Below are 14,067 nucleotides of genomic sequence, written 5' to 3'. Positions count from 1 at the left end.
TTTATAAAACTGGCAAATGGTTATAAGAAGGTCCATTGCCACAACGCCAAAAGAAATATGTCTTTTCCTGAACTAGTAACGTAGTGATAGATATCTATCTAAAATATGTTCCGGACAGCTGGAATAGAACAAATGTCTAGAGGATCTCATCCGTTTCAGACCAGGGTGCTCTTCTCTCTGATTAAAGAAGCTTCTGTTACTATCGTTTGTTTTATATGTCCAGACTAAACATTCCCCTCTGTTAATCATATTTCTGAGGACTAATTTATTTATTGAGGAATAAATTGATAGAAGACAATATAAGATTTCAGTAATTCATAAAAAATATTATTGACAAAATGTGATCCTGTAAATATTGTGATCGAACAGTAGTTACAGAAATGTTAACGAATGAAACGGAACACATCGCAATAATCGTGTAATATGTAAGGTTTATTTCTATCTTGATCTAATAGTAATCAATGTACAGCAGGTTATAAAATAATATATTAATTTGAATAGAAAAATGAGGTCCTGGAGCAAAATATTGAGCTTTTTCAAAAAAGTTTTTCTGTCTATGTTTTAATTATAGAAAAACCTTCATCAATATGTTCTGTAAACCATAGTCATGACAAACAGTTTGTTATTTAAAGAAACACTAGAAATTTGGTTCTTTGTTCTGCAGTCCAAGAAAAATAACCATGACGTCATTACCATCTTCAGTAAATTCTAATTACAAACAATCATCAATTTCTTTTGGTTGGTAAATGTGTTTTCGCTTTAACCTTGAAGATTGTTTAAACCCCGAAATTCAAAGTCTCAATAAAGTTTTATGGTCGGCGTAATGATATCATTTCTAATAAATCTGTATTTTTCACCATTGTCAGATTTGATGCTCTAAACTATTTTCATTAGGAACAGTTCTAAGGGTTGATATAAATTTATATATAGGAATGCTTTGAAAAAGGTTATAGCAAGGTTACTTCCCTTGAGATGTGAAATTTGTTCAGCATATCATTATTATAGTATTATGATCCGTTAGTCCGGCGATCTGCTATTGCTAAGAGGCTACTTTCATAACGTCAACATAGAGTTTTATTCAAATGTACACTCAGAATTCAGAATGAATGCAACTGTGTCAAAACAGTTGTTATCTTTTAAACTTGGACTCAAGAGCTTAAATATTTTTCTAGAAAAACTTCCACAAAAGCTAATAAAAGTCTTGTGAAAAATTACACAGAACACTTTAGTGACAGGTTTATATTGATTTTCTGATGACCTAATTCTATCTAATGATATTTCTTTCTCTTTGTCTTGACCCCATTCTTCTCCTATTACTGCAACAGTGTCAAGAATAGTAAGAAATTGACAGATGGTTGTTGGAATCACATTATCGTGTGTAGAATATCAAATCGGCATTATCTGTTATATATATCATTGGCTTGTAACAGCTGTCTCGACCAAGGGTGTGATCCAGACCTTTTAAGCAGCCCCATCTCTCAATTTCGACGAATTTATTACACCGAATCCTTAAGATTACAGAGACGCATTATCACGATTTACTGTTGCTGGGTATTTTATTTTAATCATCAAAACTGTATTAGATCTTTGATGTCACCACATCACATAGAGGATTGAACCACCCTGTCAATCGATGTAAGCCATTAAGCTGTATGTAAATACCATGTAGGTATTATATATAAACAGTTCAGGTATATAACCAAAGTAAAATAGATAGTGTATAAGGATATTAGAGAGTATTAGTTAATATTGATGTTTGGTAGGCTTGCTTTGCCGTCCCATCTACCAATGTTATTTCAAAAGTTAGAAATACATTTCGAAGTGAATCAAATTGAACGAAAGTAGGATAGTGGAGTCATACGTATCACTTCGCCGAGAAATTACCTATCGTCACATGCACGGCCATTCTACTAACGCCCCAGTTTTAGATTCAACGTTTCTGAATTAAAGGCTATATTGTTCATGCAATCAGGGAATTGATATTATGCACTGTCTGCAGCAAGCGAGCTTTTGGTTGTCTGCTACGCCTGTATCGTATTAACCAAGCTCAACAACTTGGCCTCATCAACTTGTCAATCTAGCAGAAATCTGACAGAATCGGGGAGCAACTGGATTTCCAACGTCTGCTAACGTCTGGCTATTTTGGGGGGAGAATCTGACCAATCGACTAAGCGCGCCTGAGATTAAAGAATCACAATTGCCGGCAAATTCTCACTTTCTCCTAAAGATGCTATTAACCTCCAGTGGTTCCGAGCCTCCTCGGTCACATAGCCACCTCGATTTTCCATTAAGTTGAGATACATGCCTTTAAAATGAGAGAGGATTTACGGCAACTCAAACTTTCAATACAAATTGGCCTGAGTATGTACAATACGGTATCATAATAAGAGTAGAGTAGTAAAAACGGTTCAATAGTCAGTGTAATCATCAAGTTCTTAGCAACTATCACCATGTATAATAAACAAGGAAATATGTAGTTGGGTATATCGTTAAAATATGGAAATTTAAGGCATGGATATATTTTCTGACTTAAGGTAATGTAAATCCTATGTTATCATTAAAAATTTCTGTTTTCACAGAATCTTGAAATTCAAGGAGAAATAGACAGGCAATTGTTATGGAACTGACAATATTTTGTAAGCTTTCATAACATTGCTTTATTATTACTATAGTCTTTTATACACTATGCTATCTTCCATTGTTTTTCTTCTGTAACTCGTTCATACAACATTGAAGGTCGTGATTATGCTATTATGAAAACGTGTTTAGAAATATTAATTCATATCATTGTATGTCAACTCGGTGCTTTTTTATAGTATGTTCTTTGAGACGTTATGTTCATAATCCCAAACCACATGGTGATATTTGAAGGACACTGTAGAGTTTCGCATTTCGTATTCCCCGCTTGTATAAATCGTGTTGTCCGTGCATGTGGCAGGGTACGACAACATCTTATCGATGAGGTGTAAATGTAGTTTGATATCCAATTGATAAGCCTAACACAATATTTAACGATGACAAGCGAGGACATTGTTAGATTTAAATCTAAAATGTTTTTATTCCAAAATGTATTAATGGTCATTTTCGGGGTTTGATTGTTTGAAGACGAGTCGTCATTATATTTTTCAAATGCAGATAATTCTGGACACACCTGGATTTGAAGGCTGATTTTACTGATAAGCTTAGCTAAAAATAAAATCCTGTTTCTTAGACTAAGATACGATTGGTCAAACGGATGGTGAACCTGTCCCCTTTATGTCTTCCTTTTTCTTTCTGAAATTCGGGTGTATAGGCTGAGATGATATCAGAGCTTCCTCCCTGTCAGTGATGCAGTCCTAACAGTCTGTCATCGAAAATGCGTCTCGTCGTTCAAATGGCTCGAACAACAATAATCTCATGTGCAGCAGTTGGGCGCCTTTCAGATCATTCGACAGTTTAAACCATATATCTATTGTCCGTCTGCATGAGCACAACCAGAGTCAAAGGAAAAGAACGTATATTTCCATTATTAAATGTTTTGAATACAATTCTTTATGGTGGTCCATTCCAGTAAATTAAACATACTAGTAACAAAATATTGCACAGGAACTTTTGTAAAATAAAAAACTTAAAAATTTGAAGACAAAGAGAGTTTGATATCAAAGTGTATGGAGGTGGAATGTATTATTAGAAATTTAAGTATCTGGTTCTTGCCATATGTTCTGTCTGACAGACAGCCAGACTTACCAAGCTGTTTGAACTGTGATATTCTACTGTTTCTATTCTTATTATCTTACCTTTAAACTTGATTATTGTCCAAAAATAACCTCTTCAGATATTTAGTGAGTTGGAATCCATTTGAAGTTCTAATGGAAAATGCCTGCAAAGAATTTTCATGGAATATATATCATTGTATATACAAATGTTATTTGTAAATGATTAAATTTTGAATTTTAATAAACGTTGTTTGTTATATTTTTCTCAAATTTGGTTCTATCAAGAAATGAACAGATTGTCAGTGTTTCTTTGATTCTAGTATCAAGAACCTGTTGCTACTGTAATGGATTGTTGTGATAAGTTGTCCTGTGTTCTACAAAACTGATTCTTGGCAGAAATTACAAATTTTTATTATATAAGCTCACCAAAAAATGAACAGAATACATTCTGTGATGGTAGAGAAGTTGATTCAGGTTTAGAACAGGTGTGATCTCATCTGTATGTAGGAAGTAAGACAAACTATTATTATACATTAGTAAAGGTAGTATTTATTATTTAGGTACAATCTGAAAGACATTAAGAGGTTATTTTCCAAGATTTATTAAAATAGGTCATAAACGGCACTTCAAATTTATTTCTATCGTCAAGGATAGGTCCTAAATCGGACCTAGATAAAAATATAAACCTCATTTAGGGTGGATATCAGTTAGATCTTAGAATAAAAGTATATCATGATACAGACTAGAATATCTGACTATGTTATTTATTATCTATTAGCTGTATTTATATAAAAGTATATCATGATACAGACTAGAATATATAACTATGTTATTTATTATCTAGAGGTTTATATTGATGGTATCAGTGGCTGTATTTATATAAGAGCATGTCATGATACAGACTAGAATATCTAACTATGTTATTTATTATCTAGAGGTTTATATTGATGGTATCAGTGGCTGTATTTATATAAAAGCATATCATGATACAGACTAGAATATCTAACTATGTTATTTAATATCTAGAGGTTTATATTGATGGTATCAGTGGCTGTATTTATATAAAAGTATATCATGATACAGACTAGAATATCTGACTATGTTATTTAATATCTAGAGTTTTATATTGATGGTATCAGTGGCTGTATTTATATAAAAGTATATCATGATACAGACTAGAATATCTAACTATGTTATTTATTATCTAGAGGTTTATATTGATGGTATCAGTGGCTGTATTTATATAAAAGTATATCATGATACAGACTAGAATATCTGACTATGTTATTTAATATCTAGAGGTTTATATTGATGGTATCAGTGGCTGTATTTATATAAAAGCATATCATGATACAGACTAGAATATCTGACTATGTTATTTAATATCTAGAGGTTTATATTGATGGTATCAGTGGCTGTATTTATATAAAAGTATATCATGATACAGACTAGAATATCTAACTATGTTATTTATTATCTAGAGGTTTATATTGATGGTATCAGTGGCTGTATTTATATAAAAGTATATCATGATACAGACTAGAATATCTGACTATGTTATTTAATATCTAGAGGTTTATATTGATGGTACCAGTGGCTGTATTTATATAAAAGTATATCATGATACAGACTAGAATATCTAACTATGTTATTTATTATCTAGAGGTTTATATTGATGGTATCAGTGGCTGTATTTATATAAAAGTATATCATGATACAGACTAGAATATCTAACTATGTTATTTATTATCTAGAGGTTTATATTGATGGTATCAGTGGCTGTATTTATATAAAAGTATATCATGATACAGACTAGAATTTCTTGGGCGGATCATTAACTTTTTACCATTGCAAATTGAATGATTGTACTCTTGTGAAAGTGATATAAGAATGGAATTCCCATATAAAAAAACACGGACCTCTGTGAAAACTTGTGATAGACATTTACTATAGTCTAAAAATATTCGAAGGGGGACTAACCTGGAACAATATTTACTATACTTCCTTGTGTGAAGTCATTCAGCTCTTTCACGCAGTTTTTATAGAGGTTCTCCCAGTTCAAATTTTATATCTTGAAAAGCTCATTACATTCAATAAGTAAAAGGTTTCACAGAGTATAAAGGGGAATAAAATAACTTTCGTCAATGAAGAAAATTCATGAAATGGTTCTAAAGGTATTTTATATACCGGTATTATGTTTATTATAAATGGTATAAACAGGTTAGCCTTCATAAATATTACATATAAGAATAGATCATGCATAAAGAATATTATAATTCTTAGGACATTAACGTGACGTTGTTATAAGCAGATTGTACAGTGAACCGGATGGGATCGGATAGTTTGTAACTTGGTTTAATGTGTGTTGGTTACCTCTGTTTGATTAAATATGTAATTGTAAATTTCGTTTGCCATTGCTATAAGTATGTAAATAATGTTGCCTTTCCTCTCTTCCATTCATATGAGCTGTTGTGTTACTTTCCAAGGGTATAAGGAACATATTTTTGTAGATTGGAGAGTGTAACAACAACTAAAAAAATTCCACAATCTGGAAATAAGACAGTGTAAGAAATCTTTTAAAACTATGTGGAATTATTTTCAGGGCTACGTAAGATGATGTAGAAATTGTCTAAAGGATATAAGAAATGGGGGTTAATGTCTCAAAAGAACAGAACCGGCCACCATCCAAGAGTTCACCATCACCTGCCTCTTCTCTCTCCAACCAGCCTGACGACAATAACCAAAACCAAAATGACACAAACAACATTAAAAAGGTATGGTGTTTCTCATTCTTTCAGAATTTGTTCGTTCTGTGAATCATTTCCATAAAATGCCGACCCTGTCGAAGCTATCTTTTCATAATATCAAATCTGTTTCCAGCATGTTCATAAGTGCATGGAATCTCATACATGTTACAAATATGTACAGCCCACGTATACGACGAGCTCTGGTCATTATCAATATGTACAGCCCATGTAAAATTGGTGTAAATTTGATATTTAAATCATGTCAAATTTGAGTACTATGAAAATAGTCTGAGGGTATTGTATATTTTCTTCAATCAATGGATCAGGTATTTAATGATCTCTCGGTAATGCATGATTGGGTACGTACAAGGAGAGATTCCTTGTAGAGAACCTTATATCACGAATGTTGGTTTAAAAAACTAAGATGTATTTAACATTGATAAAAGGTAATATCATAAAAATAATGATCACACCTTATTATATATTAGATAGAAATAACAAAACAAACCCATTTGATACCTGAATAGAGCCCCCAAGTGTTATTATATAAAGCATTCACTGTAAACACTATAAAATATTGATCTATATGATATTTAGATTAGTGATTTTAGATTCACGACTTGATACGATGCTATACTAAACGTTTTTTTCTCTTCTAAAATAAATGAAATCCACTCAATATATTTTCAAGAAGAAAAATCCACAGGGATATGAGACATGTGAGCTTCTATGCCATGCATTTTAGAGTATGAACGTATGTATGCATCTGACTGCAGTTTGCAATCACGTGTTAGGCGACATCCGTCGGTTTGACGACTATTAAAGTTGCTTTATCAAAATCCGTTTTCAAATATGACAAACAAAATCGACTTGTTCATCAAGTGAAGTTGAATGTTGAATATTTTTGTGATTTCAGTATATTTCACGATTATTGTATAATTTCTCCTTTAATGTTTACGATCAATATTCACTAAATAAAAAATGATTTATCGATTATCAACTCATTAATGATATTAAAATGATATTGATATAAATTTCATAATATTATTTGTATAAACACTTAGTAATTAACAAAATATTGACAAATTTAATTATACTAATGTTTATAATGTTTATTTTAATTTGAAACAGATGACTGCCTTGTTTATTTGAACTTTTTAATAAAATACATGTACACAAACGTAGAGCACCAATTGACAAGTACCAATTAGAGAAAATTTAATCAATTTCGAAAACGGGCTATATCTTTGGTTAGTTACATTGATGTACTGTTACGAAGGATTCAATATTTGTTAGATATAGATGGATTTTCAAAAAATAAAAAAACAATTCTTAATCCTTTTCTTTTCTATAAGCCAATTATCGATCAATTCAATATTTCTTCTAATGTGCATAATTAATGAGCTGTGTCCTAGATACGAGATGGGTTTCATAATACTGTCATTTCCCTGGGGAATTATTGGTGTAGAGAGAAAAGTAATTAAATCATTTCATACCATTCAGTTTCTTACTAAAAATTGTTCTTTTAATTATGAAACTGAATGGAGTTCAGTTACTATGAAAAAGTAATAATATTTAACATTGTTTATGTAGAAATATCGGTAACATTTAATAGCCTTTGTGATTTTTGTGTGTAAGGCAGAAGAAAAGGCGAGGTTTTATGTGGATTTTATCTACAATAATGCTACTAATTTTAATACGACTGTGTAAATTTTAGTGTAGTTTTATTGTTTATCATTTCAGCAAGCTAATGGATCTGCATCCAAAGATCCAAAACAATACAGTAAAGCCCCTCCTCCACCTAGACCACCTGGTAAACTGAAAGATGAAATATTTAAAGTCGAAGATTATAAAGAGGTCGATGAACATGCTCTCAGTGTAAGTATACGGATTATTATTATTTTTTGTATTACTGCCTTTCACACAACTGGGTTCTTTGCCTTTTTTCTCAATTTCTCTTTTTTTCTATAACATGTTTTATATCTTAATTTGAACCATTCCAGGTCCGACCAAGGCTTCTGAAAGGAACTTTTTTAGAGCTGGTACAATTCCTGACCGATAAACCAGAATGGGATGATTTGTCTAAAGTCCGATGTTTGTTTATGTGGATGACTTCAGTGGATGTATACAGTTTTGATATTGATGAAGCACCTTCGCAATCACCTTTGGAATATTTCCGAAAAATCCAGGCCAACACGGGAAATCATGCTCATTTATTTTCTGGACTATGTCAGTAAGTATAACAATTATTAAAATATCTGATGCAAAACAGTTATAAGTCTTCTTCTGTATGTCATATTTTCAAAGAATCCATGCCAAGAATATCACTCTGCGATGCAATTTTCATGAAAAGAACCTGTCGTATTCCATTCAATACTTATTTTGTTCTTTCAGAATGGCAGGGATCCCATGTACCATAATCAGTGGCATGAACAAAAGTGCTGCATATGAAGTTGGAAAACCTGCTAATAGGAAAACAATGGGAGCTCAGTGGAATGCGGTGTACTGTGCAGGTGATTGGAGATTTGTGGACGCCTTTTGGGCAAGTGCTTGTGTCGTTGGAAGGAAGACAGGAGAGTGGTCTCTTGTCGATTCTGACGGGAATCCAATGGATGAAGAGGAAGAAGAAGACGAAGGAGAGACTCAACATCGAATTAACGAATTTTATTTTCTCACCGATCCAGATAAATTAATTTGGACTCATTTTCCCGACGAGAAAAAGTGGCAGCTTCTTCCTAAACCCGTGTCTCAAAAAGATTTTGAAGACCATTGTTACATCAGGGAAAGGTTTTATATAATGGGAATGAACTTTAAAGAAGAAGCTTTACGGAAATGTTTATTGAAGACACAACATGGTGAACGGGACGTAAAGTTTACGATTCCCGCTGAAAACAGTTGTAACTATAGATTTAAATATATGTTGTATCAATCACGGACCTGTAAGGGTTCCGAAGACAATGTGAAAGTGTTTCTCGATAGATTTGTATTTTTTGAACATACTTCTGACTATGTGCACTTCGAACTCCGCTTTCCTATTAAGGGTGATTTCAAAATGGATATATACGGTCTGGATTTGAACGAATCCGACACCTTTGATTTGTGTTGTACGTATATAATTCACTGTCCTGAAGCTAAAAAGAACTGTATGCCGTTCCCCGACTGTCCGCCTTTAGGGTGGGGTCCTATTGGTGATACCAAGAACGTTGGATTGAAGCCAAAGACCCACAACAAGGGAATAGTTGAATCAAAAGACGGAAAAGTCGAAATTCGATTTAAAACCGAGAAAGAAATTCAGCTTCACCAAACCTTGAAACATTCAGTGATAGATGACGCTACTCTCAGTAACTATTCTGTTTCACGACAAGAAAACGGCGAGGCTGTTGTAAACCTCCGACTCCCTCAGAAAGGCGAATATGCTCTGAAACTGTTTGCCCAAGATAATGATAATGAAGGAGAAGCACCCAATGTTTGTAATTATTTGATCCGAGTGGACGGTACTGATCCTCAAAGTCAGCCATTCCCTAATATGACGAAAGGCAACATGGGTAAGAGTCACTTAGCCGATAAATTAGGCGTCAAAGCTTTAACTCACCCAAGCGGAATGATTGATGCTGAAACTGGAAAGCTGGCCATCAAATTTTCTGCTAAAAAGAATCTTGAACTCGTTTGTGAGTTGCATTGCCATGATGCTGGTGCAACAAAGCAGTGTTCAGCGATGACCCGAGATGAAAAAGGAGAATGGATTTTCGATTTGGATCTGCCTCAATCAGGGGAATACTCACTAAATGTGTTTGCCCGAGAAAAGAAGGATGCAAGCAGAATTTATGACGTCCATACATATCTTATCAAATCTGCTGGTTATGGTGAACAATTCAAAGGTAAAGCAGACGACAATTCTGAAGATGGTGATCAAGCAGAAACCATAGCAACAGAGACTGTGGATACATCTGATAAAGTAGTCATGATTCCAGTACCTCCAGGTAAGTTTAGTGAAATGTTAATAAGTGACAAAATATCAATCTTTAAACTTCAGATCGTCAGATTTAACCATTGAGATATGGGCTATATACAGTGTATTCTGTGTAATCCTAAACCCAATGGGTCCGTAAAATATTGGGGATATGAAGAGTGTCATGGTACCTACAGTTCTCGATCAAATGTTAATCCTCTTCTTTGTGGATGATGATTATATCACCCTTCATTTGCTTCTTTTAGATTGTGAGAAAGCCGTTGCTGCTGTTCATAGAAAGAATGCCAACGATCCACCGGGCACCGATCAAATTAAGTTCATTAAACAAGATGACTCATCTATGGTGAAGGTTGATCTTCCGGATTATGGGGAGTATGTATTGAATTTATATAATGTAGAGAAAGGCGGCAATGTGAAAAACGTCGCTAAATACCAGATTAACAGGAAACCGGCAGGAGAGTTGTATGATGACAATATTAATTATATCATGGATAATGTAATGGGTGATGGATCACAGGTGACCAGCGCCGATTCTACACCATCTCCTGAACTCGATAAGATTGATCCCAAGAAATCTGAAGGTATTGCATGCATTTCTTATCTTTTGTTGAATTACATGTATTGTTTAATCATATTGTGAATATAGAATCTTTAACTAATCTCTCCAATATCGTTAACTTGATAGTGCAGCAACTAATTGTGCATGAGTATCGGATTGTTTCTTGAGGCTGCTAGATCCTTAACCAGTGCTTGACTGAATGAAATTCAACGATTTTTCCGAAGATTCATGTATAATCCTTGCGTCTATATCAATTACCTGTATCGCCTAACTGCGAGAATATACAATCTAAGCTATATGTTGTCATTGATATTTTTAAATAGAACAAATTTGGCGGATGGGAGCCGTTGTCTTGGCATTTTCAGAGGTGTCGAAAAATGGGTAGAAATCCCATCTAATTTCATTTCATTTACTAACAACAGCCTATTTCCGGAGGAGGCCTGTCGACGACTATGGTCCACAATTCAGGAGAAGTATGAAAGCATGACTTGGGACAGTTTGCATGATGTTATCTAGAATTTTTTCATTAAATTGCACGATCATAGAAACCTCCCTTATTGCACCCCAAAGGAAAATCAAATCCTAAGATCATTTAATTTAGAAGTTATGGCATGAGAATGTGTTTATTTCTAATCCATCTATTGCACCGGAATGATGTCCTGTCTCTCTTAGCATGCAGAAACAACTTTCATTTCATATCTTCTACTTCATGAATGCCTGACATTGAAATCATAATGTATAAATTCCTCGTTCATATGCACCATTATCATTAGTTAATCTTCGTGAAAAGAATGGTAACATTTTTTTATGTCATCTGTCATAGAATGATTTTATTTTGCTGGTGAATTGAATTGCATTTCAACTCGTTATGATAAGATATATGGTCAATAGAGATAATGTAGTCAGTTATGACATTTAATTTACTAAGAAGTGTTCTTATGTTTATAGCCAACATGCTTAATATTAAAATCCATTTCAAATAACCTTTAGAAAATATGAGATTGTGATTTACATCTTACTTCATCAAAACTAATGCTTTGGTAACAAACAAAATGCGACTCTGTCTACAATAGTTTTGCAATCAATTCCACACAGACATCATGTAATAAAACAGTTATGGCAATCCATCCATACTTCATGGTCGAATCAGAAAAGCCACTTAATATAATATTATTGTTTTTATAGAGGAAAGACGCAAAGCAGCAAGAAAACAAGTTCAGAAAGCTATTGATTTGAAAGACGTACGACAATTACAAGTAGCCTTAGCCCGATATGATGCATTACAAACCAACAAAGATGACGAAATGTTGAAAAAGGCACAGAAAGTACTTCAAGTTTTGAAAGCTAAGTCAGGTAACCTCCAATACAACTATTAAACGGACATAAAATGGATGATCTTTAAAGGCATGAGAACCATAAACAGAAATAACGATTATTTAGAAAATGTTCCAATATCATGAACAGGTTTTAATTTATTCGTCTTTCGTCTTTCAGAATTAACGGAAGCTTGTCAAAAGAGAAAGCTTCCAGCACTAGAAGAAGCTCTGAGGAATGCCAAAGCCGCCAATTTTGATAGAAGTTTAGACCTTCCAATCGCCATAGCAACCAGATTAAGAGATCGTATAGCTAAAATGGAGAAATTACGTCATGAAGTTTTATCTATGGAACAGAAAACTATATCGGAGATAAAATCTTACTCAAAGCCACCTGACGGCATCCATCCAACTTTAACCGCTACCTTCTTATTACTGGGAGTCCAAATGAAAGAACTGAAGGTGAGTTTGGTTGGTTGGTTGGTAGATGACAAGTTAATATTCGCTTCCAGTGGATGATGATATCACAAATTGGTAGTTTGTCACGAGTTTAACTTCAATAGCCACCTTTCCAGTATCAAGGAATGCAGCGATTTGATTGGATTGTGCGCTATCGAATACAGCCAATTAAAGCCCTCTACATAAAGACTTTAACCAGTCTGGCTTATTGTTTACAGATTTTCCGTCGAGGGGCTCTGATTGACTGTATTTGCTAGCGTGCAATCAAATCATTTTTATAAACTTGTGTGATATAAGAAAGGTTGATATTTCGGTCAAGGTTTTAGACACTGAAAATAAGAATAACTGATAAGTTTGGTCGATCCAACCACAGTCAATTAATGGTTAAGTTAATCGGGCATAAATGTCATGTTTTTAATATACTGTGATATTTTTAATTTCAGGAATGGAAATCGGTCATTGTATTAATGGGGAAAACTGGCAAAGATTCTTTCATGAGACAAATTTCATACTTTGACCCAAAGTCAGTTAGTCCAAAAACAGCAGCTCGCGCAAAAAAAGTTCTTAACAAATTCACCAGAGATCAGGTTAGACAAAGCAGTGCGGGCGCAGCAACTTTTTATATATGGGTAAGCCGTATTACTATTCACGGGTGGGAATTAAAAATAAACAGAACGTCGGACAAATCTTCTAAGATGAAGATAACTGCCCCATAAAACTGTTATATAGGCTACTGTGTGCATTTAAGGCGATACACAGCACGCAAATCGAATCGACAGTATTTCATTGCACTACTCCCCCCATTAACGCGATACGAAACAGAATGATAAAACTTTCCTGTTCTTTTCAGGTTACTGGTATGATAGAGGAAATTGAATCTCATGGTGGAACTGAGGCTCAAAGTGATTCCAACAGACTACGACTATAAAATGGTGGTTGAATGGCAACACATTCAGCAATAGACCTACCTTAATAGCATCTGTCAAATATCTACGTGTTATATATACATAGTAATTGAGAATTGAGAATACATTTATATTATGAATAAATACATTAGAAATTGCAAAAAATAAACTATAAAATTATAAGCTCATGGTTGAACCCGGTCTCAAATACGATGTTGTGGAATGGTGAACATATCGTGCTTCACAAACCGCATCTGCTAATACATGACCCGGAGTAGTGAGAAATAATTAAGTATCTTTAGACTGTTTTTTCTGTTAAAATGATTTTATCAATCTGTTACAGTAGATAATTGTTGTTTTATTTTGTATATGTATATAGACAAAAATATTATTAGTCTTATATAAACTGTTTGTGACTT

At 33.6% G+C, this 14,067-nt stretch overlaps 1 protein-coding gene across 1 annotated transcript; it reads left to right on the top strand.

Moving 5' to 3' along the window:
* Positions 1-5,954: 5,954 nt before the first annotated feature.
* Positions 5,955-14,067, top strand: LOTGIDRAFT_233093 (hypothetical protein). The gene is made up of 10 exons (XM_009058554.1): positions 5,955-6,086; positions 6,298-6,469; positions 8,186-8,320; positions 8,446-8,675; positions 8,837-10,422; positions 10,658-10,993; positions 12,157-12,324; positions 12,466-12,746; positions 13,187-13,372; positions 13,594-14,067. The coding sequence occupies exons 2-10, from the start codon at positions 6,341-6,343 to the stop codon at positions 13,669-13,671; spliced, it is 3,129 nt and encodes a 1,042-aa protein (XP_009056802.1). The 5' UTR covers positions 5,955-6,086; positions 6,298-6,340; the 3' UTR covers positions 13,672-14,067.

Source organism: Lottia gigantea (genome assembly GCF_000327385.1).
Source record: "Lottia gigantea unplaced genomic scaffold LOTGIsca_34, whole genome shotgun sequence".
Lineage (NCBI taxonomy): Eukaryota > Metazoa > Mollusca > Gastropoda > Lottiidae > Lottia > Lottia gigantea.
The sequence above is the reverse complement of the archived record's forward strand: the minus strand, read 5'-3'. Positions and strand labels throughout refer to the sequence as shown.

What these genes read in the sequence shown, in the direction of transcription:
- LOTGIDRAFT_233093 (XM_009058554.1), top strand. Translation starts at nt 6,341, where the DNA reads ATGGGGGTTAATGTCTCAAAAGAACAGAACCGGCCACCATCCAAGAGT. An exon ending in ACACAAACAACATTAAAAAG is followed by an intron (nt 6,470 to 8,185) that starts GTATGGTGTTTC and finishes TTATCATTTCAG; the next exon opens with CAAGCTAATGGATCTGCATC. An exon ending in CAGCAACTTTTTATATATGG is followed by an intron (nt 13,373 to 13,593) that starts GTAAGCCGTATT and finishes TGTTCTTTTCAG; the next exon opens with GTTACTGGTATGATAGAGGA.